General features: G+C 37.7%; 1 protein-coding gene across 2 annotated transcripts in view; it reads left to right on the forward strand.

The window, feature by feature from the left end:
• The window catches only part of LOC127419351 (limb region 1 homolog-like protein), a 36,554-nt gene extending 13,662 nt beyond the window's left edge, over positions 1-22,892 (forward strand). For both annotated transcript variants that reach the window (XM_051660710.1, XM_051660708.1), the window contains exons 2-16: positions 6,973-7,057; positions 12,620-12,653; positions 12,919-13,058; positions 16,740-16,843; positions 16,947-17,070; positions 17,293-17,361; positions 17,535-17,599; positions 17,772-17,844; positions 18,026-18,109; positions 18,205-18,281; positions 18,414-18,491; positions 19,388-19,552; positions 19,670-19,736; positions 20,229-20,390; positions 21,061-22,892. In XM_051660710.1, coding sequence (XP_051516670.1) covers positions 6,973-7,057; positions 12,620-12,653; positions 12,919-13,058; positions 16,740-16,843; positions 16,947-17,070; positions 17,293-17,361; positions 17,535-17,599; positions 17,772-17,844; positions 18,026-18,109; positions 18,205-18,281; positions 18,414-18,491; positions 19,388-19,552; positions 19,670-19,736; positions 20,229-20,390; positions 21,061-21,146 — 1,413 coding nt within the window. In that variant the 3' untranslated portion in view covers positions 21,147-22,892. The remainder of the gene's footprint in view (positions 1-6,972; positions 7,058-12,619; positions 12,654-12,918; positions 13,059-16,739; positions 16,844-16,946; positions 17,071-17,292; positions 17,362-17,534; positions 17,600-17,771; positions 17,845-18,025; positions 18,110-18,204; positions 18,282-18,413; positions 18,492-19,387; positions 19,553-19,669; positions 19,737-20,228; positions 20,391-21,060) is intronic.
• The last annotated feature ends 605 nt before the right edge of the window (positions 22,893-23,497 follow it).

Below are 23,497 nucleotides of genomic sequence, written 5' to 3' on the forward strand. Positions count from 1 at the left end.
TAAACTAAAGCTCTCTAAGATGTTTTCATCTGTGTACCCACTATGTGATAGGTGTGGCCAAACTCCAGTCTCACTTTGACATGTTCTGGAAGTATCCTAATATTCGTAATTACTGGACTTCAGTCTTCCAATTATTATCAGAGGTGTTGGGAAAACCACTAGACTCAGACCCAATCTTAGCTATTTTTGGTGTCAAGAATGACAATATGGAACTGTCAAAATCAATATAATATTGTAACATTCTTAGCACGTAGATTGATCCTGCTCAATTGGAAACAAAAAAGCCCACCTTCCTGCTCTGCCCTGATAAGAGATGTTATGCAGCACCTTCAACTGGAAAAGATAACATTTTAAATGAGAAAGAAGACAGATAATTGTTATGCAGTATGGAGGCCTTTTTATTAATTATTTTAATAATACGGCAATAATTGAACCCTGAACCAACCCCCCAAACCTGAACCTTTAATTTAATAAAAAAATGTAAAAAAAATTTCCAACTTAATTTGTGTTACATACTAACATGTTATTGTAAGGGGGTTCAGTGGAAAGGAGGAGGCGAGAACTGGCTTGACAACTTAAATAACAATTTATTAACCAAAAAAAACACAACTAAAACCACACAGTACAGCTGTCTGCAATTCTCTCTCTCTCGAACTGTCGTCCCCGGCTGCCTTTATCCCTCGCGCGCCCATCAGGCTGATTGGGGACCAGGTGTGTCTCATTCCAGCCCGGCCCCGCCCTCCTCGGCTCTACACTCCTCCCGGCGTTGCTTCAGGCCGGGGAGCCCCCGGCATGACGTACATCCCCCCCACCCTTCCTCTCCGGGGGGGGGGGCGTGCCTTATGCCCCGACTGCTGGCGGGTCCTCCCCGCCTTCCTCGACCTGGGAGGAAACAGGAGGAGAAAAAACAACACCACAAAATGGCAAGGGAAAGGCCAACACGGAGCGACAGAGAGAGAGAGAGGAGAGAGAGAAAAAGAAACTCACCAGTTCTCTGATGCGCCGTCGCGTGGTCCTTGATCACTACTCCACCCTCTCAGGCGGACTGCAGCCGCTCCTCCCCAGGCGGACCGGATTCAGACCTCCGACCCCCAGCGGACAGAACGCCCCTCCGCGTTCCCGGCGTCCCGTGGGGACTCTCCTCCGCCCCTGGCAGTGGCCCTACCACTCCAGGCGGTCAGGGAGTCACTTCGCTCCTCCCCCCGCGGACGGCGGTGTTCTCTCGACCCCTCCGCGTTCCCGGGGGACGGCAGGGCACTCCTCCGCCCCCGGCAGCGGCTCCCTCGCTCCAGGCGGTCGGGGAGTCCCGTCTCCACTCGCCTCGCGGACGGCGGCCGTTCCCCGCGTCCGGGTGGTCGGGCTACTCCGTCCCCCGTTGGACGGCAGCGGCGCTCCCCTGGGTGGACGGCAGTGTCGAGGATCCTGCGACGGGAATCCCTTCTCCTTCCCGGGTTTCGGCACCAGTGTAAGGGGGTTCAGTGGAAAGGAGGAGGCGAGAACCGGCTTGACAACTTAAATAACAATTTATTAACCAAAAAAAACACAACTAAACCCACACAGTACAGCTGTCTACAATCCTCTCTCTCTCGAACTGTCGTCCCCGGCCACCTTTATCCCTCGCGCGCCCATCAGGCTGATTGGGGACCGGGTGTGTCTCATTCCAGCCCGGCCCCGCCCTCCTCGGCTCTACAGTTATATTTTTAAGTTAGAATATTATTGTACACAGTATCTGTACATAAAACATTTTTGTTATATTTTGTGCCAAATTTGAAAACTTAGAGAATGTAAAAAAAAAAAAAAAAATTATATATATATATATATATATGTATGAAGTCATGTAAAATGTATTATAGGTGTTTGTAAATGTATAACAGGTCATAAACAGGTTTTTGTTTTTGAAAATAAAATTTAAAATCATAAAAAAAAGTATAAAGTTACGATTTTAAAATAAAGGTCATAAAATAAAAGGTGGAAAGGTGTTGTATAAGTTAAATGCAATTTCAGTTACATTGCATTGTTATAACATCATTACATATCCTAGAGAATAAGCCATTTATGGCTTTACATGTTTGTTTTTGTACTATATATTTCTACTTGTTTGACAATATTAAGTTACATCTGGATAAAGCTACACGTTTTTATAGCCACAGAGTAATCTGTTTTTCACCAGCCTTAGTCTGTTTCACACTTTAGAGACACTCCCTACCTTTGCCTGCCGAATGTCTAACGAATGTCCAATATAAAAACAACTTTACCGCAGTATGCGCGTGTGATCCGAGAACGCTCGTAACACGGATACACACGTTAAATACATTAAAAAAAATTAGTGAGGTATTCGTGTAAACTTAGAGAGTGATGTCTAAAGGGAACGTAAACACTGGGGGAAAAAGCTGATTTGTATCAAAGCATCAGACTTGTAAGTGTTAATGTAACTTAATAGACCTGCTGCTGTCTGTGTTGTTAATTTCAAACAACCATAAGAAAACCACTCACTGTTCTTGGCTGGATAACTTTATTAGCTTTAAAAAAGTATTAATGTATTATACAGTACATTATACAGTGAAGACCAGTAGTTTTATTTAGCATTTCATTCTGAATCCATTACTTGAATACTTGATACTGCTGTTAAAAACATTTGAAGCTGTTAACAAAAGCACTGTTTTATTAATTTTGTATTTTGTTTTTGTATTTTATTTTTATTTTTTTATATATATATATATATTTTTTTTTTGTTCTATTACTTTTAATTTACTTCTATTCATGGCTGTATTGTTATTTTATTACTGACTGTTTAGTAGTCTTGAATAATTATTTGAGTACAGTTCATACATAACAAAATAGTTATTATTTGTTTTGATAATCTGGTATCACGAATTGTAAAATTTCACTAACAACTACAGAAATTTTGGTATTGTGACAATATATATTGTGTATGGTAGATCTTGCGGCAATAACATGAAAAAGTAGATCTCATTCCATAGAAGTGTGAGCACCCCTGCAGTAGATAATGGAATGAACTACATGGAGATGGGGGCTTTTCTTTCTTTGACTACCGTACGTAACGTAATATAACTATGACAATAGGCTCCTCTCCTGCCCAGTGCAGTTTACATTTCTGTTACGGAGAATCGAGTTGATTGCATAAGTGTACTTTCAGCAGAGCCATTTCTAAGCATGTGGGGGTCCTAAGCGAAATCCTTTTTGGAGGCCACCCGCAATAATATTATTTACAAATTAGACGTTGGGGAGTCCAGCAATACGACCTACATTACACAAATGCCTGTTTTCCCCATTCTCCAATATCCCTTAATATAAATACTAAAACTAAAACAAAAACTAAATGTACTGGAAAAACTAAACATATAACTAACAAACAAAACGAAAACTAAACTAAATTGGAGTGAAAATTTGAAAATGAAATGGTAATAAAAACTAAATTAAAAATTTTAAATTATTATAACCTTGGTTGGAACAAGGGTAAATGATGACAGATTTTTCATTTTAAGGTAAACTGACCATTTAATCTCTAAATGTAAACCTATGATGTGTTGGAGTGCTGTTGGACAACACAGCATTTTAGGTTGTATACTGTAAGATGTAAACAATGTTTTGCCAGTGTAATCGCTCATCTAATCCTATTTTTACCTCATTTAACTCTTCATTTGCATTTGAGCCGTTATCTTCAGCCACCATCTGTTACTCTTCCTTCTCAAGTCTTTATTGTGGCAGTTCATTCATGAGGAGTTCAGATTCCTAACATTGCACAGAAGAGCCAGCTAGTTTCGAAAAAAGGACACTGCTTATTGATTCACTTTCAATTGCCACTCATTTTACTGTGTGTACTGTTTTTTTTTGGTCACACAATGCAATTTATGTTCATCCCTGCTGTCCCCTTTACTCCCTTTTTATCTATTTTTATCAATACAGCATGTACACTAGTGGCCAAAAGTTTGGAATAATGTACAGATTTTGCTGTTTCGGAAGGAAATTTGTACTTTAATTCACCAAAGTGGCATTCAACTGATCACAAAGTATAGTCAGGACATTACTGATGTAAAAAACAGCACCATCTCTATTTGAAAAAAGTCATTTCTGATCAAATCTAGACAGACCCCATTTCCAGCAGCCATCACTCCAACACCTTATCCTTGAGTAATCATGCTAAATTGCTAATTTGGTACTAGAAAATCACTTGCTATTATATCAAACACAGTTGAAAGCTAATTGGTTCATTAAATGAAGCTGAACATTGTCTTTGTGTTTGTTTTTGAGTTGCCACAGTATGCAATAGACTGGCATGTCTTAAGGTCAATATTAGGTAAAAAATGACAAAAAAGAAACAGCTTTCTCTAGAAACTCATCAGTCAATCATTGTTTTGAGGAATGAAGGCTATACAGTGCTTGAAATTGCCAAAAAAAAATGAAGATTTCATACAAAGGTGTACACTACAGTCTTCAAAGACAAAGGACAACTGGCTCTAACAAGGACAGAAAGAGAAGTAAAGGCCAGATGTACAACTAAACAAGAGGATAAGTACATCAGAGTCTCTAGTTTGAGAAATAGACGCCTCACATGTCCTCAGCTGACAGCTTCATTGAATTCTACCTGCTCAACAACAGTGTCATGTACAACAGTAAAGAGAAGACTCAGGGGTGCAGGCCTTATGGGAAGAATTGCAAAGAAAAAGCCACTTTTGAAACAGAAAAACAAAATGAAAAGGTTAGAGTGGGCAAAGAAACACAGACACTGGACAACAGATAATTGGAAAAGAGTGTTATGGATCTTAACCCCATTGAGCTTTTGTGGGATCAGCTAGACTGTAAGGTGCGTGAGAAGTGCCCGACAAGACAGCCACATCTATGACAAGTGCTACAGGAAGTGTGGGGTGAAATGTCACTTGAGTATCTGGACAAACTGATAGCTAGAATGCCAAGGATCTGCAAAGCTGTCATTGCTGCACATGGAGCATTTTTTGATGAGAACTTTTTGAAGAAGTTCTGAACATGTTTTTCAAATTGTAATAGTAATTTCACGTTAGTAATGTCCTGACTATACATTATGATCAGTTGAATGCCACTTTGGTGAATAAAAGTACCAATTTCTTTCCATAAGAGCAAAATCTGTACATTATTCCAAACCTTTGGCCGCCAGTGTATTTCCCCAATATGCACTATTCCAGTCCAGTCCTGCATATGTATTATCATTCAGTTGTTTATCAAAAAAAATAAAAAAAATCCTTGATTATGGGAAGACAATAATAATAATAAATAATCATTTATTGCTTATGACAAAGCAATAAAGCCAATCTGGACTGAGCACAACAGTATCAGTGGTAAAGGAGCTGTGTTGGAGTGTGTTTCATGACCTCTGCTCTGTTACAGGATCTCTTACATGTTCTTGATAACCTCTGTTGGCAACGCATCTAAACAGCGCATTTTGCATAGCACATCTTGTAGTTGTACTTGCCTGTTCATGATTAGGTGGCTCATATTAACAGCATGACTCATACTGCAGATGGCTGTGAGAATTTGTGTCATTGCTGATACTTGGCTGTCAATGTAGCATTTAAAGTGAATCTCACCAAACTGATTTTTGATTTAGTACACTTAAAGGAATAGTTCCCCCAAAAGTGGAAAGTTTGTCAGAATTTACTCACCCTCATGTTGCTCTAAACCCATATGACATTCTTTCTTATGTGAAACACATAAGGGAAAATATTAATGAATATCCCGGTCTTTTCAAGACATTAAAGTCTGCAGACAGGACACTTCAGCTATGCTTTTTCATTGAAGTCTGTTCTTCCTCTGTACATAATCGCTGGCCAGGCAGAGGGAGACAAAGCTTGTATTAGCGGCTCTCAACGGGAGTTCATTAATCGACTCCCCAGTAACGTAACGGGAAAAAACAAGGCAGTCTCTTGTGTTCTGTTCAAGTGACCGATGAGCAGCAGCTTTTACTGAAGAACTGACAAGACGTCAAGCTGATCTGAACGTTTTAATCACACTCAACTGCACATTATCACAAACGCTGATTGTAATCCGTGATACTGCCTTTTTTCCCCTTTACTAAAATGACATCAGGAAGCAAAGCCACAACAGTCTGTTTGTATTGAATTGAATTTCTTTACTCACAGAAAGCTGCACATTCTACACACACTTTCACAAGGTATGTTACACCATGAATCACACACCTGGCTCGTTAGGTCAGTTTATCACTGTAATAGGGTCAGTTTATCAGCCTTTTGACAGTTATATTGTATAGATCGATCTTCATGATTGCTTGCTTCCTTTGGATAGCGGCAGAACAGACACGGATATAAACGTGGCTTCACTCTCTGTGTGTGTGCAGGCGCAGGAGAGAGAGCTCTGTGACTGTGAGAGCAGGTAATTTTCAATGCAGAAATAATGCAAAAGCAACTAATGACGGATAAAAAGAACCACAATGGAAAGTTTACAGTTTTGGTCCATTTTAAAATATAACCTTTTGAAAGCGAATTGAACCATGAAGAAAATGCAACATTGTAACTATTTTATCCTGTTTCGGAACAAATAAAGCAAGCTTCAGGTCTGGAAATGCCCTAAATCTCTCCATAAGAATTGTTTATGCTCACGCGATACTCCTGTTGTAATTTCGGCGAGTTCCACGTGACAGGGATTAAGAGTGAGAGAGTTGCGGTAAGTTGGTATCTTTGTCACCACTGCACCAGTTTGTAATGGCAAGTATGTCATGCATCCGGCTGAAGAGAGCGAGATCTCAGGAAAACAGTCTTCAAGTTTTACACCTTTGGCCCAAATCGAGTCGTTTTGAGCCTGCTAGTGTGACACCACCTTAAATGTTCAGACAATGTGAAGGACAAGCAATGTGACCTTCATGTTGTCCGTTTTTGATGTTGTTTTTCTTTAGCAAAACCATGTTGTTTTCAGGTTAGCTCAATACAGTTTTGCACTGACACTCTATTTTTTCTGTTTTAGATTTGCGTGCTGCTCTTCAGTTGCCTGTACATCTTGTCCCACCTCATTCTCACTCACTTCAAGAAGAATGCGGAGTTTGTCACCGGTAAGTTTGACTGACACCCCCTCCTTGTGGGACCCTCAACAGTTGTTTGTCTTCATATTGTCAGTCCGATCCGTCAAAGCACCTGTGATTGCAACCTTTCTGAGAACTAAGCAACAATAAACTATTTCTAAACTTTGTGTGTCAGCACAACCTGACATGGTCGCGCTCCTGCCCATTCCTAAAATGTTATTTAGTTACTAACTGTACCTTCATGTTCAGATAGTGAAGCATGCTTTCTTCTGCTATTTGGCAAATAGTTTTGGTGCATTTTCGGATCTTTCGCTGTTAAATTATAATTAAATAGAATCATAGACAATATAGATCATTTGATTGCTTCAGAAAGAAGTTATATAACATTTGAGGGAGGACAGCAGAGGGGATGAGGAATGTTCCTGTGAGATAAACATAGCCCCCCTGTGTGAACACTGCCTGAGGTTTCATAAGAGAACACTACCTCATGTTTTGGAGTACACCCCATAATTGAACTCTCTGCTCTGTCTCTCTCTCTATTTTCAGTGGAAAATCTGTAGGCTGTTTCTTGTTTTGTAGTGCCCAAAAAGAATATTTGCCAAAAAAGAAGACATGTTTAAAACACATCAGGCTTTTTTGAACTGTGGAGGATTGTTTTCTTTATTTTTCCATAGTATTATGGTAGCTGATATGTCAAGCACTGACTGCAGTGTCCTGCAGTGACATGCTTTAACCCATCTAAAGCACTACTTTAAACAATATATTTATGACGTCATAAACTACATGTATAATAATTATTCAGTCTCTCAATTAATTTATGTAATGCATTTGTCACACTACAGGACTATTTAAAGGAATGTTCCAGGTTCAATTCAGGTCAAGTTCAATCGACAGCATTTGTGGCATATATTGATTAGCACAAAAAAATAATTTAGACCTATAAATAATCTGTCCTTGTTTATTTAAAAAGTTGTTTTTTATTGACGTTACAGAATTTACCGGTGTAACATCGTCATGACCAAGACGTAGCCTACTATTGGATATAACTTTACACAGAAAAGTTGAGCAAGCGGTCTATCACACTAAAATCATGTAAACATGTATAACCTTTACATTTTGTGGCAATACCTTTGAAACAGTGAGTATTTTAACGTTAAAAAATTGGCCCCATTCACTTCCTTAGTCAAGACCTCACGTTTCCAAAAAAAATTTTTTTTAAACAAGAGAAAAGCAGTGTTATTATCATTAACAAAAACTAAAACAAAACCTAAATTAAAAATGTTTTCGTTAACTGAAATAAAATTAAAAACTAAAATTATTGGGGGGGGGGGGGGAAGAGGGGAAGAGACTAAACTAAAATACTTTTCAAAAACTCCAAAACTAACTGACCTTGAAATAATTTCAGTTTTTGTTTTTATACACAGTAGGGTGAATATGGGCAAAGTGGGACACTTTTGGAAATTTTACTTTTTTCACTTTTTTAATTATGATCCAAATGCCACATAACCTGACATTATACCTTTTACAGAAAGCTGTATATGTCTCCTAATACTGGGAAGAACCTTTGGAGACCCTTTTTTTTTCAACACTGCATTGGTAAAGTGGGACAGAGGAAAAATTATTCTATTGGAAAATCTACAAATTATTTGAAATACATTTTTATATTTTCTTAAATACTTTCATGTCATAAATCATCATATGTAGCATTTGCAAAAACATTTGCCTCAAATTTTTGTCATTTTCTTTACCATTGCTTTTCCCACTGGTGGTCATGAAATGAGTACAAACATTCTGATGTAAAATCATCAGTTTAAAACCTTAAAAATTAATTGTTTACTTTTCAAAGATTAGTTTAGCAGTGATTTTTACCCATTTAAGGAAATAAATATGGATACAATAGGGGTCAAGCTTAACTTTCCCACTTTGCCTATCTTCACCCTATATTATAAAATTTGAAACATTTACAATCTACCTTAATTAAACATAAAAATGCCACTAGATAGAGGAAACACAAGACAATGCCATTAAATGCTTTAGCAGCCATAAAATACTAAAACTAAAATGAAAACTAGCTAAACTGAAACTAGAAAACACAGAGAAAACTAAAGCGTGACAAAGTGTCAAAACTAACCAAAATCGAAATGACAAATTGAATATAAAATAGAAATAAAAACTAAATTAAAAATCCAAAACAATAATAACCCCGTGGACTTAATTATTCTTTGTGCTTATCAACATTATGCCACAAACAATGTCGATTGAGCTTAACATGTATCACATCTGGAATATTCCTGGAGCAACTGCAAAAAAGATAGAAAATGCTGAATGCATTTTTAACTGTTAAAATGTGATTAAAAACGGCTGAAAGGGGGGCCTAGGTAGCTCAGCGAGTATTGACGCTGACTACCACCCCTGGAGTCACGAGTTCAAATCCAGGGTGTGCTGAGTGACTCCAGCCAGGTCTCCTAAGCAACCAAATTGGCCCGGTTGCTAGGGAGGTTAGACTCACATGGGGTAACCTCGTCGTGGTCGCTATAATGTGGTTCTCGCTCTCGGTGGGGCGCATGGTGAGTTGTGTGTGGATGCCGCGGAGAATAACGTGAAGCCTCCACATGCGCTATGTCTCCACGGTAATGCGCTCCACAAGCCACATGATAAGATACACGGATTGATGGTCTCAGATGCGGAGGAAACTGAGATTTGTGACCAAATGCGACCAACAATAATTTATTGCGACTATAATTTCAAATCTAGTCGCCAATGGCGACAGTCGGGTTGTGTGCGTTCATATGCGGTTTCGTCAGAAATCATCTTGTGAGTTACTGAATACATCTTTAGAGTGTGCACCAGTGTGTTTCGCGCCACTTTTCTCCCGTTCTGTTGTGGTGATGAGCTCATTGCACCACACCCAACAACAACAACAAACCCAGTGCGAGAGAGTCGTGACCAAATGACTCTTTTGAACCGGATCTTTTTCATGAATCATCTGAAAAGAACTGAGGGTTTGAATTCAGGAGCTCAGGTTAGCAGTTTGAATCAGATTCACTTTCTCATCAGCCGTCAGTGAGCTCACAACTGGGAGAGCAGACATTTCAAAATAAGAGTCCCATGTGTATTTCGGGCTTCTTTATAATTAAAAGTCCTGAATTGTGTACCACTTTTTTTCTTCTGGCAATTATTGATTGGGATTGGAGTAGCATAGTAAACTGCATCTGGGATTTCATTAAATTTGCACTCTTGTAGTCTCTGTGTCTGGGCCATCTGGTAACAGTAAAAGACTAAGGCAATAGACCTTATTCACGCTAGCGCCATCTTTGATTTTTAATAGGAATGACAACGAGGCTGTGAGGGATAGACTTACAGTCTCTTCAATGGCACGAACGGTGTAAAGCTGTAAAAAGCTCCTAGATCACATCTGATTTTCCACAACTCATGTTTTCTGGAATTCTTTGTATATTGAATGTTCTTGGACAGACATTTTATCTATGTTTTGTCCGCGGAATGATCCAAAGACACTTTAAACTGCAGTAAAGCCCATTGAAGAGATAAGTCTATCCCTCACAGCCTTGTTGTCATTCCCATTAAAAAATCAAAGATGGCGCTACTGTGAATAAGGTCTATATTGTAAAACAATATATATATATATATATTAGGGATGCATCAATCCGATACCTGGATCGGTATCGGCTCCGATACTGATGTTTTTAGATGTATCGGGTATTGGTCCGACGAGCCCGATCCAAATCCTATACTGTGTGTTAGTCATGTTCGTTCCTGTCAAGCTCCAAAAATGACATAAAAGAACCATATAAACACCACTGAAGTAGTTCATATGACTCGTGCATTTTATTCAAAGCCGCTTGAAAACGTGCTATAGCTCTGTGAATCACAAAAGGCTGTGTTTAATAAGTAAATATATAATATGCACGTGTTATTGAATGCCGCTGCTCTGTTTACACACACACTATTTTTAGTCTTAACGCATTGCGCAACATTTGAGCGCTATTCACGAACAACATCACAGATGTAGATGCTCAATAGTTCGGTTCACTTATAATATGCATTTAGAACGGCACCGGAGATGCATTTTACCAGAATTTGAATAAAAAGCGAATTAAACTACTGTGAACTTGCCTACAAACAGACACATACAGGACTTCCTGGAGAGTTCAGAATGTCAAAATAAAAGCGTGAGGTTTTTAAAGTTAAAGGTTCACAATTGAAATATATTACTGTTGTATTTAAAAGAATATTTTAAATTATTACTATTATTATTATTATTATTTGTTTACATATTACAACAATATTTAAGTTTAATGGGTTCCAAAAAATAACTGTGAATGAAAATTGAACTAAAATGGAGATCTGAATCCTTTAAAGTCCAGATACAAGTTGTAAATTTCTTTGCACAAAAAAACAAAACAAAAAAAACTGCCTTCTTTTCTACTGAACACTTTGCTGCAGCATTATCCAGTAGACTAGTTAACAAAGTTTTTCTTAATAGTTTGTACATTTTAAATTGAAATAATGTGTAGTTAAAGGTTTGTGTTTCTTTACATATAATTAGCATCACTCATTGAGGTATAGATATCCTAAACTGATTATGAATAAAAAACAACACTGGTATTGGATTGGTATTGGCCAATACTGAGATTTTAGATGTCGGATCGGAAGAGAAAGTGGTATCGATGCATCCCTAATATATATAGATCAAGCTTTTGACACTTAGGACAATTGAGGGACTTGTTCACAACTATTACACAAGTTGCAAACATTCATTGATGCTCAAGAAGACAACAAACTACTATATGCCTACTATACTTTATGTAATTATCTGTGATGTATATTGTGAAGAGCAGTATTAAATTAAACAATTTTTTTTTATATAAATTATGAAAGATGTGTGAACATTTATGAGACAAAAGGGAATGCAAACTTATCTTGTCAACTATATATACTGTTTATTAAACCTTAGATTAATGGGTTATCAGCTGTCTTCCTTTTCTTCTGCTTTCTGTCTTGTTTCTGAGCAACAATCTAAATCAAGCAATTCTGTGATTTGGTGACTAAAAACAGCCATTTCACTCCTTATTGTTTCAGTTTAGGAGCCAATGGCTCCTAAGTCATTTTTTCCAGTCTGTAGCCCTGCATTGGTTTTTTTGAAGCATATGTGCAAAAACCTGTTCTGCATTAGGCTGTTACACATTTGTACCCTGCAGCTCTGCCACACCTGACATGTTTTGTTGTTTTTCGAATAGTTTTAGATTTATTTTTCATTCTGTCTTCATGTACTCCATGTGTACCTATTAATGAGACTAACTGATCTTCATATACGTATTGTTTTCATGCGTATGTGATGTCAAATAGCTTTTCGAGATCAAATAAATCTAGTTGTGTTCTAATAATCTAAAAATGTGTTATGGTTACTTCACTGCAGCTACGAGATTTGGGTCATTGTATAAGCTTGTATTTATCATTTTGATAAATTTAAGAGTTTCAAGGCTGAACTGTGAGTCTAGACATCAATATGTCTGCAGTAGATTAGTGTTGTTGACCAACTCACATCAATTTCCTTTCCCTTATTGTCCACAGATGACATTGAGGATGCCATTGTCAACAGAATTGCGTAAGTGATCAAAACTCAACTACATGTGTTAAATCTGGATGTTTAGAAAAAAAAATTTCTCTCTAAGGAAACAAAAGTGCTAAGGATACACTTCTTATTAGATTGCCCTAAATGGTTGTAAGTGCACAATTTGCCCTTTGGTCCTCCAGCGTGGCATTTTACAACCCCCTCCCTTCAAAGCTGGCACAATGTCAAAGTAAAGGGCCTGCTGCAATGCTTTAACACACATCCTCTCTGTTATTTCCCTGTTTTTCTCACTCTTCAGGCTGTGGCTGTGTACATTCACTCTCTCTGTGGCCGTGTGTGCAGTGCTGCTCTTGCCCATCTCCATTCTGTCCAATGAAGTTCTGCTCACATTCCCACACAGTTACTACATGCAGTGGCTCAATGGATCACTCATCCGTGGTACGCACACGTAAATGAATAACTAATCAGTTCACTTTGATTGCACAAGCCTAAGTCTGTCGCGATTATTTGATCTAATTGCTATTATTTGAGATTCATCTGTCATTAATATTTGCAAAATGCGCTCCAAAAATTAAGGTTAGGATGGCCGGGGAAGGCTCATTAATCTTGACGAGGAAAGTGCTAACTGAATGGTCAGTGAGACTTTCTGTTTACATGCCATCCTACGTTTCTGAAATTAGCTTGCGGAGTCGCAGGCCAAATGAAATGAGGTGGCGTGCCAGATTCAACCTTGAGTTTGACACTTGTGTTCTACATACTTATATATATATATATATATATATATGTATATATATAAAGTTAAATTACGGTAAAATATTGGCAGTTGTGGTTGCCATAAATTTACCCTAAAAAATACGGTGACCATGTTTCTGGATTTAAGGTATGTAATTTTGATGCCCGTATATTTTACGGTTCACTACCATTTATTTTAGTAAATGATATACTATACTATATATTATTAGTATCTTAATATACTAACCTTCTGGAACTATAAAAGTAAATGTATTGTTAATCACCATGGGAACTACAAAAGGCCACATGATGACTCAAATTTCATCAAGAGTGGCTCTTCCAGGAGCAATAATTGATACACATGAAGAGACATGGGTAACACATGTGACACTAAAATAATGCAATAAACATTAACTAAACTACATTAAAAAAAAACACGGATTACCCCAATGTGCATACAGTAACTGATATTAAAATAAGAAACAACATACCTATTCCCATAAAATATTATGAAATGTGATGGGTTACGCAGGGAATTCTGGGAAAGCCCAGCTATTGTTTTTTACTGCAGTTTTAACAATAGTTGTAATGTGTTCTCTTGTTAAACATAGTAAACTATTTTACCGTTAATTATACGGTAAAATCATCCTTTTTACATAAAAAAATAAATAAATACATTGTACAACAATTTATCATAAAATTACATTTTGTCTTAAATTATTTTATAATTTTTTACCGTATATGTGTTACGGTAACTACCTGTTAACCAATTAATGTTTTTTTACTATATCTTTTTTACATTCTTTAACCGTTAAAATTACGGAATTTATTTTTACAGTGTACCCCTGTGCAATATATAAAGTTTTTAAAGCCTCAAAGGTAATCATATGTCCCTATTTTATTATTTGTTTTCTAAGTTTAAAATGAATTAGTAACTTCTTGGTGTTTGTGTGTGAAGCTAATGTACATCTTAAGAAGGATGACAATTTGTTTTGCAAAAACACAGCCCTAAAACAGACATTTTAGCATCAATGTGGGCATCATTAGGGGTGGGTAAAAATATTGTTTTTCCATTTAATTGCGATCTTGATTTGAACGATCTCGATATGGATTCTTAATCCCAAGATCGATCTTTCACTCAATGCTCAACCCTCCACTACAGTGTGAGGAAATCACTCACATTTGCAACCAAATTTTGCGCTATGCGACTAAAGTGAATATATCTGGCAACTGGCTAGTAAATGTTTACATTTCACTCACCAGTAACTGTGTAGTTTAGTCGTGAAGTGTTCAGCAGCGAGATCCGTTCACAGCATGTTGAGAGTTGTTCCGTGTAATGTGTGTCCAAGACAAGATCCACGCAACCCATTTTTCATTGAATACTGTCTCTTTTAATACGCTTTCTGTTCTTTACAGTCAGTTGTAGATAAAAAATAAATAAACTACAAAAAAACATTTAATTCTAATCATGCATCGCACAGATGAGGTAAAGCCATTCGAGTCCTCTCTAGTTAACATGCGCGCATTTAAAAGCGCTGTTTACAGAAATACCGTTTTTTGTTAGTCAGTACCACTTTTAGCATCTGTTAAAAAAATCTATGAAAATACTTGTAAATAGTACAAATTATGCAATTTAACAATAAATATGTAACAAACATATATGAAATATAATATCTTATTGATTGAATACATTTATTTGTTCATTTTTAAAAAGCCAAAATGTGACAAATGATGAAAAAGTAATAAAATATAATTAGTAAAATTTATATTTTCCTAATGTACCTTGTAAAATGTCCCCTGTATAATTAACAGCATTAGCTGAGAAATTATTTATTTTATATATAAGCAAAGGGACCTTATAATTGTTTGTGAATCTGAATCTAATTGAATCAGGAAATCTGTATCAATACCCAACCCAAGTCATCATATCCTCTTAACTGCAATGACAATTTATTGTCAGGTTAATTTCATACTTGTGACAGCCCTACAAATGCAAATTGTGTGACTCTAACCAGGGGGTATCTGGGACAGAATGGCGTTCAACAAAGGGGAAAAAATGACATCAGTCATTTCCATTTCCAGTGTGCTGTGATCCAGTTTATTGTTTGATCCAATTCACACAATCCATCTCCAGTTTTCCATTGTACTTGTTTTTTTTCCTCCCCTTTTCTCCCCAATTTGGAATGTCCAATTCCCAATGTGCTCCAAGTCCTCGTAGTGGCATAGTAACTCACCTCAATCCGGGTGGCGAGGACGAATCTCAGTTGCCTCCATGTCTGAGACCATCAGTCCGTACATCTTATCATGTGGCTTGTTGAGCACATTACCGCGTAGGCGTGGTGCATGTGGGGCCCACGCTATTCTTCGCGGCATCCACGCACAACTCACCACACGCCCCACCGAGAGCGAGAACCACACATTATAGTGACCACGAGGAGTTTACCCCATGTGACTCTACCCTCCCTAGCAACTGGGTCAATTTGGTTGCTTAGGAGACTTGGCTGGAGTCACTCAGCACACCCTGGATTCGAACTCGCGACTCCAGGGGTGGTAGTCAGCGTCAATACTCGCTGAGCTACCCAGGCCCCCTTCCAGTGTACTTGTTTAAAAAAAAAAAAAACAACAACATCAAAATAAATACTAAAGTTCATTACATTTAAGTATTGTGCTTCCCTAAGGGAGTTACAAAAGGAATCCATTATAACTCAGTTACAACTCCATCAGGTTCCCCAACAGTCTCAAATAGTATTTTCTAGCTTGAAATAAATGTAACTCTACTCACCAATATGTAAATGTTTTTTAATTCCCTCAAGGACTTGGTGTGGAAAAAAATCTAACAGCTCTGTTATGTCTCTGTTCTTATCACATGTGTTGGACATGATAGAGGATCCTCCTGCCAGAGAATCCGAAACGTTATGGTTGTAACTTCAAGGCCAACTACTGTAGCTTAAACTCAGTTGCACAGATTTGTAATTTGCTATTCAAATTTCTATACTTAAGTGAAAATAGGACACTCACGTCCAGTGTTCTATAGTGCTGTGTAACACCAGACGTCATAAGCTGCGAGGATTGTATTTAATAACAATAGAATTAGCCAACCAATTTCAGGCCAAGTTAGAAATAAACACAACAAAAGGCTTTATATGACACTTAACTTGGATGAAGAGGCAATTAGAGTTACCATGGAAAGTGGTTGCCCTCTAGTAGTTTATAAAAGTTATGTTATTCTTCATAATGCATCTATGTATCTTGCAGTTTGTCTTAACACACACTATGAATAATACATTTTTAGAATATTACTGTGACTTAAATGCACACAAGTGCAAATCTGTATTATGTTGAGATATTTAAGTCTCATCTCATTAATTCTCTCTTTCTCTTACTTAGGCTTGTGGAACCTAGTCTTCTTATTTTCAAACCTCTCTCTGGTCTTCCTCATGCCATTTGCCTACTTTTTTACTGAGTCTGAAGGGTTTGCAGGGTCCAAAAAGGTAAAACTATGAATTAATTCATAAGTAAATGCTTCTTCCCATTATTTCAGTTCAGTTTACTGTAGTTTTGTAGCTGGTCTCCATTGATATGTATTTGTTTTAGGGTGTTATGGCACGGGTGTATGAGACTGCAGTGATGCTGCTGCTACTCAGTTTGCTGATACTGGGCATTGTATGGGTGGCATCAGCTCTCCTCCATCACAACACTGCCCGTGAGAGTCTTTATGGTAAGGGCGTATGTGCTGCTTGTGTGCCTGTGCAAAATTATTGCCTATGTGCTGCACTGTTAAGCTTGTATCTGTAGATTGATTGGGTAGTGCACAGCTTATGATGTAGGAGATTGTTACCCAGGCTTGCTAGAATTATTCACCTTTTCTTCAATGCTTTGTAAAATAGATAATTAAAATAGTCAGCTTTAGTAACAGACTCTGCTGTTTCCATCGCTACAGATCTGTGGGAATATTACCTGCCTCATCTCTACTCTGGAATCTCACTCTTTGGAGTTCTGTTGCTCTTGTGTAAGTATATCATAAAGAGTCTCACTGAGATGGTTATAGCTTTTCTTATATGTTGTTGATGGGTTCCTGTGGGTTTTTTTGTCACTTATTGTTCTAACAATACTGTATATAGTTTCATATTAAGGTTTAATTTGATTTCCTGTAGCATCTAATTTCCTTATTTGTCTCAACAGTGTGTACACCCTTTGGGCTGTCACGTATGTTTAGTGTCACTGGGAGCTTATTGGTCAAACCTCGGGTAGGTGGATTAAGATATCTTTTAAAATGACTTCTTGATTGTGGGGTATTTGAAGTGAAGGATAAAATCTTTTGCTGGTCATTGCACAGTAATTAATTGATAAATGCACACAAAACACTTTTGTGTTTGTGTGTCTATGGCATTAAATTTGATCTTTCTTGTCTTCTACTAGTTGTTAGAGAATGTGGAGGAGACAATGAACTGTGCAGCATTTGAAGAGGCCTCTCTCTCCAGGAAGCTGAACAGTGAGTGTCAGGATGTGAAAAAGACATACTGAACTGCTGTTAAGGAAATGGCCCAACCTTATAAAGATTTCTCTCTCTCGCTGTGTCTTAAGATTTCATATTTAAAGAAGCTTTAATGGCACAATAAACAAGGATTTACATTGCCAAAACCTTTCATGTTTGTTTGTCTTTAATGTTTCAGGTAACACCTCCTGCTGGATCAGTGTCAATGTAGATGCCATCAACAAGCAATTTTTGAGTGTACGGGCCAAACGCATTGCTTTAGGTGAAAATATGCCACTCACTATTCAAACTGTTGAACACATTTAAGTTAACTATACTTTATGCATTGCTCATCATCTTATTTTTTTCCCATTCCAGAATTGCGGAAGAGAGCATCTCCTTGGCAGCGCAACCTGGGATACCCACTGGCTATGCTGCTGCTTTTAGCTTTAACTGTAAGAACAAACCTTTTGAAATAAAAAAAACAAAAAACAGACGTGTTTTCAGCTGGTTCTTGAACGTTGAGAAGGTAACAGCAGGCTGCAACTGTGCCATTTTGCTAAAACCAAATTTACTGTCTTACACAGGCGGTGTGTGTGCTGATGGTGTGTTTTCATGTACTTGAACTTCTTTTTGATGAGTCTGCAATGCCTAGAGGAATGGAGGTGAGACATGAGTATAATGCAAAAACAGCTACATTTATATTTGCCATCTCTCATACTGGAATCATTAATGGGCCTGTTACTGTAAGGGAGACCAGGAACTGTTGCAGCCCTCTAAATTTCTAGTGCTTCTGTACTGTGCAAAAGAGGGAGCTATTGTACCATTCTGACTTGTATTAAATTCAGTTTTCTGATGAAGTCTTTCTCAATGTAAATATATTATGGTACTGTTACATTTGGGCATATAGGGGTCATTCAGTTAAGTTATTCAACAAATATGCAATTACAAAACAGATACTTGAAAACAATACATGCTTTCAGTTTCTGAGTTCAAAGTCACTTCGGTATTATTTTTTCTTGGCCTTAAAATAAAAATGTTTAAGTGGTGTAACTGTTTGGAGACAGTAAAAAAATATATAATAAAAGTCTCACTGAAAGCTGATTTTTTTTTTTTTTTTTTTTAAAGAAATATTTGCAAAAGTAGTTTGGAATAATCTTTGAGAAAAATAAGCAAAAAAATTTTTTTAAATAAAAATAAGCAATTAGAAAAATAAGCAATGAAGCACTTTTTTTTTTTTTTTTTTTTTTTAACTTTTATTACCATTTAAAAAAAATTTTGTCCACCAAATCAAAGTCAGATGGTGTAACCAACATTCAAGTATCCATTCTGTTGTCATGTGTCAAAAAAAAGCAATAAATAAAAATAAAAAAAACTTTTTTTTATCTCAGGCAACCTTAAATGTCCATTATCAATAAATGTTTCTTATACTAAAAGATAGCAGGTAGATTTGTACTCGTCTGTGCGTAATTAAGGAATTGCCATTGATTTTGATAAGCTAATGCTCCCAACTTCAGTTGTATTTCCATAGTTCTACAATGAGTGCTTCTCTTTGTTTCAGGACCCTCACCTGGGGCTTGCTTCTTTCTCCATGCTTGGCTCTTTGGGAGCTGCAGTGCAGGTGGTTATTATCCTGTATCTCATGGTCTCTTCAGTCGTTGGCTTCTACAGCTCTCCGCTCTTTACTGGTTTACTGCCGCGTGCACAGGACACCACCCTCACACAGGTACAGAGATGCATTTCCATAAAGACAGCATTAGGGGGACTGGGCTGTCACATATTCAGATACTCTTAGACATGGCTGTAAAGAGCCTCAACATCAATGTTGTATGTCTCTCCACAGATTATAGGGAACTGTGTGTCTCTTCTAATACTCAGTTCAGCTCTGCCTGTCTTCTCTCGCACACTGGGTAAGCGCATTAATAATATTCATCATTCTTGCACTGCTCTTTGGAATAATTGATTCCGATTGGTCAGTGGCAGCATTCTAGGGTCAAATATCGCATTCTGTGTAGTTCTTACATAGTTGTGCTAGACTCATGTCTCTTCCCGTGTTATAAAATCACAGCCAGACATTATCATAAAATAAACTGCTTGTCAAGGTTTATTTTGGGATAATGACTGGTGGATTGTACAGGTTTAATATTTAAAACTTTAGTTAAAAATAGTGTTTTGATTCAGGTTTGTGTGTCAGATATTTGCTAGTTTTAATTTCACATCACAGTGCTAATAAACCTATGTGTTCGACACATTGGTGAACTTAGAATAGCGTGCAGCATTTTCTTTTCTGTCCACAAGAGGGCGCGTGGTAGCAAAGTTCCTTTCGTGTCCACTGTATTACAGATGTTGAAATGAAATACATTTAGCTTGATGTTCCTCTCTTTCCATTTAATGATGTTTAGGAATCACAAGATTTGATCTTCTTGGAGACTTTGGACGGTACAACTGGCTCGGCAATTTCCACATTGTTTTCTTGTACAACATGATGTTTGCTGGACTCGCCTCGGCCTGCCTCATTAACACAGTCACATGGGCCTTACAAAGAGAACTCATCCGAGCCTTTGGTTAGTCATCATATTTGTATTTTCTAAGCATGTATTTGTTTTTATTTGAATAAAAGCTGGTCCCTTTTTCACTTTTTTGTACTTCCTTAAATATTCTTGTGTTGGCCAGCTTGACTTTATAATTCAGGAGTTCATTCTGACATTATCTCACAAGGAAATAGTGTGAGGGGCAAGATTCATGTGCACACATTGTATCTTAAAGAACAAGGGGTGTGCTACACTGCCAGTGTTTGTTGTATGCCTTTGGGTGAGGTGTTCCCATTGCAGGCCATGTTTCTCTATGGGTAGGTCTCTTTCCTCAGATAGAAAAAGCACAATTCTCTCAGGAAAGTGAGAGGGGACAGGAGGGGAGAAGGGTTCCTTAGGGACCTAGGGGCTCTGCCGTCAAACCCCTTCTGGAGCACGCACACCCTTTGCCCTCCGCCCAACACAAACAACACTGCTTAACATAACCAGCAATCCCCCTCCCGCTCACACTTGCACAGACCATCTTCTCAAGGCAGATAGCATCTCCCCTTGTCTCCTTTTCTTTACTCCCCCAACTGGCTTTTGTTCTTTGATTGATTTGCATGTTTTTAGCCCAAACATTGCTTGCCAAAATGACCTTTCCTGTGTGTTAGATCAAGGTTACACCTCTAATGTGGTGTACTCTCCCTTTTCCTTTCTCCAGGTCTCCACCGGCTGCCTTTAACAGTGTCTCGATCCACCATCCCCCTCAAACTTCTCCTGGCCAATGGGCTCTCAAAGATTCAGTGAAGAGCAATCATCTAATTGGTCATATCAATGGCTGTTGAACGCCTTTACCTTCTGGAGAAGATTCCTGTGGCTTCTGTGTCCTTGTGGACCAGTACCATGTTGTGTTCAGTCCATGACTGGTGAAAAGTCACCAAAGCTGTCATCTCACTGGTTGGCTGATCAATATACTTTAGTATGTTGACCAATTGGTTCTTCTCGGTGGGATTTTGCTTCTACATTTTAATGTAAATGTTTACCGTAGTAATATTAAGCATATTGCTACATTTTAAAACAGGAAAAAAGGGATCTTTCTGTAGCACCTTCTTAATGGCAGATCACTGAAGACCACTTGAACAAATGCCTTATGAAAAATTAACAATGGCTTTTGACATGTCCAGACAGCAGAGCTATTTCAGATGATGACATCACAGCCATGACCGGGTTTCCTTTTCCTGGTGGTGGAATGAGAGTGTTGAGTTCTCTCCTGGTGGGCCCCCACGCTTTCCCCTTGTATACTACTATTTTTGGTGTCATCCAACGAATCCAGTCCCTGTTGTACTGTGGGAGCTTACTGCACTGCTAGAGGGAGAGATTCACAGGACGTTCAGTCTGACATATGATGGGGTTTGTCTACTTACTAAAACAAAAAGAAACTTTTTGGGGAAAGGATGAAACTGGACCAACGCTGAACTTGTTAGAGATTATATACCCGGTTTGAGGAACAAATGGGTATAAGGTTTAAAAGAAAAACACATTTTGAGGATACGTCTTGGAGCGTTCAGGTTTTAAAATGTATGCAAAAAAGAAGTAATGCAAGCATGATGGCTGGTTCTGGTTTCTAGCTTTAGGCCAAGTTAACTGTGAATGTTTGGGGTTTTCCCTGTGTTTGTTATTCCATATGTGAATCTTTAATATGCAATATGATATTGTCAAGTTAATACACCATTATGCAAATCTAACTTGATTTGTTCAGATGACCAAATGAGGCATGCTTGTGTCTGTTCTAATTAAAGACATTGTTCCCCCTAAATTAAAATTATCTCATCATTTATTCACAGTCATGTTGTTCCAAACCTGTATGACTGAATGACTTCTTTGGGACACAGAAGCCTCTGCATCAGTCACCATTGACTTTCATTGTATGGAAAAAAAGATGCAATGCTAGTGCATGGTGACTGGAGCTAACATTCTGCCTAACCTCATGATGTGTTCCACGGAAGACAAAGTCATGTGGGTTTGAAGGGTGAGTTAATGATGACAGACTTTTAATTTTTGGGTGAACTATCTCTTTAAGAACATCCAGATTGGGAAGGTCAAAGTTTGGTTAGTTTGGAACTTTTTAGGTTGAGCTATGTAGAAGGACAATCAATGCACATGACCATTTCCTTTTTCATGGATACTAGGGTGCTGTGATTTAGATAAATGTGTCTTTCTGATATGATAATCACTCATCATTATTTTATATGGTGCAGTATTATTTATGGTGTGCACATTTGATTTGCTGATCACTGTCATTTGTATGATTCCGTTATTTATATACAAAGTTTTTCTGTAACAGCATCATTTTAATCAAATCTCTTTCAAGTGGTGGCCAGTAGGGGACAGTATGTCACAAATGCATTACATTTTAGCTCTTTACATCTCAGACTTTTGGAATCTTTAGAAATCTGTTTTTCTCTTAAGTCTAAGCATACATTGTAACTTTCACATGTTGTTTACGAGATACTTGCATAAATCAGAATGTGATATTTTCTTTTTCACTGAGTATTATTTACTGTCCTGTAGCTAGATAGTTTACCAAAAATTAGAATTCTGTCATTTACTCACCCTCATGTTGTTCTAAACCCATGTGCCTTTCTTCTCTAAGGCAAAATGACAGTGTCAGTCACCATTGACTTTCATGGTGTTGGAAAAAAGATGCAATGAAAGTAAATCATGACTGAGGCTGCTCAATTCTGCCAATATCACTTTTTGTGTTGTACGGAAGTCAGGTTTGGTTCAAAAAGAGGGTGAGTAAATGATAAAAATAAAAAAAAAATACTTTTTGGGTGAACTATCTCTTTAAGACCAGTCTTGGTACACATAATTGCTTAAGTGTTTTGGAAAAATGGGCATTTTTAAAGAATGCCTGGGTAAGGATGGTAATGCAAAAGAGAGATGTTTGAGCTCTGATGGGCTATATGTCCTGCATTGATTGATTAATCATAAGGTGATCACTTTTCCAATATTAGTGGCAAAACAATGTGATAGACAAAGAAAATACTGTGTGCACAATTTATTTTAAAGAAATGTCTGACATTTTAGTAGTTTGAATATATTAGCAAATCCAGCTGAATCTCTTAAGAAAAGCCAGCAAATGTGACAAACTGACA

This window comes from Myxocyprinus asiaticus, chromosome 28, assembly GCF_019703515.2.
Source record: "Myxocyprinus asiaticus isolate MX2 ecotype Aquarium Trade chromosome 28, UBuf_Myxa_2, whole genome shotgun sequence".
Lineage (NCBI taxonomy): Eukaryota > Metazoa > Chordata > Actinopteri > Cypriniformes > Catostomidae > Myxocyprinus > Myxocyprinus asiaticus.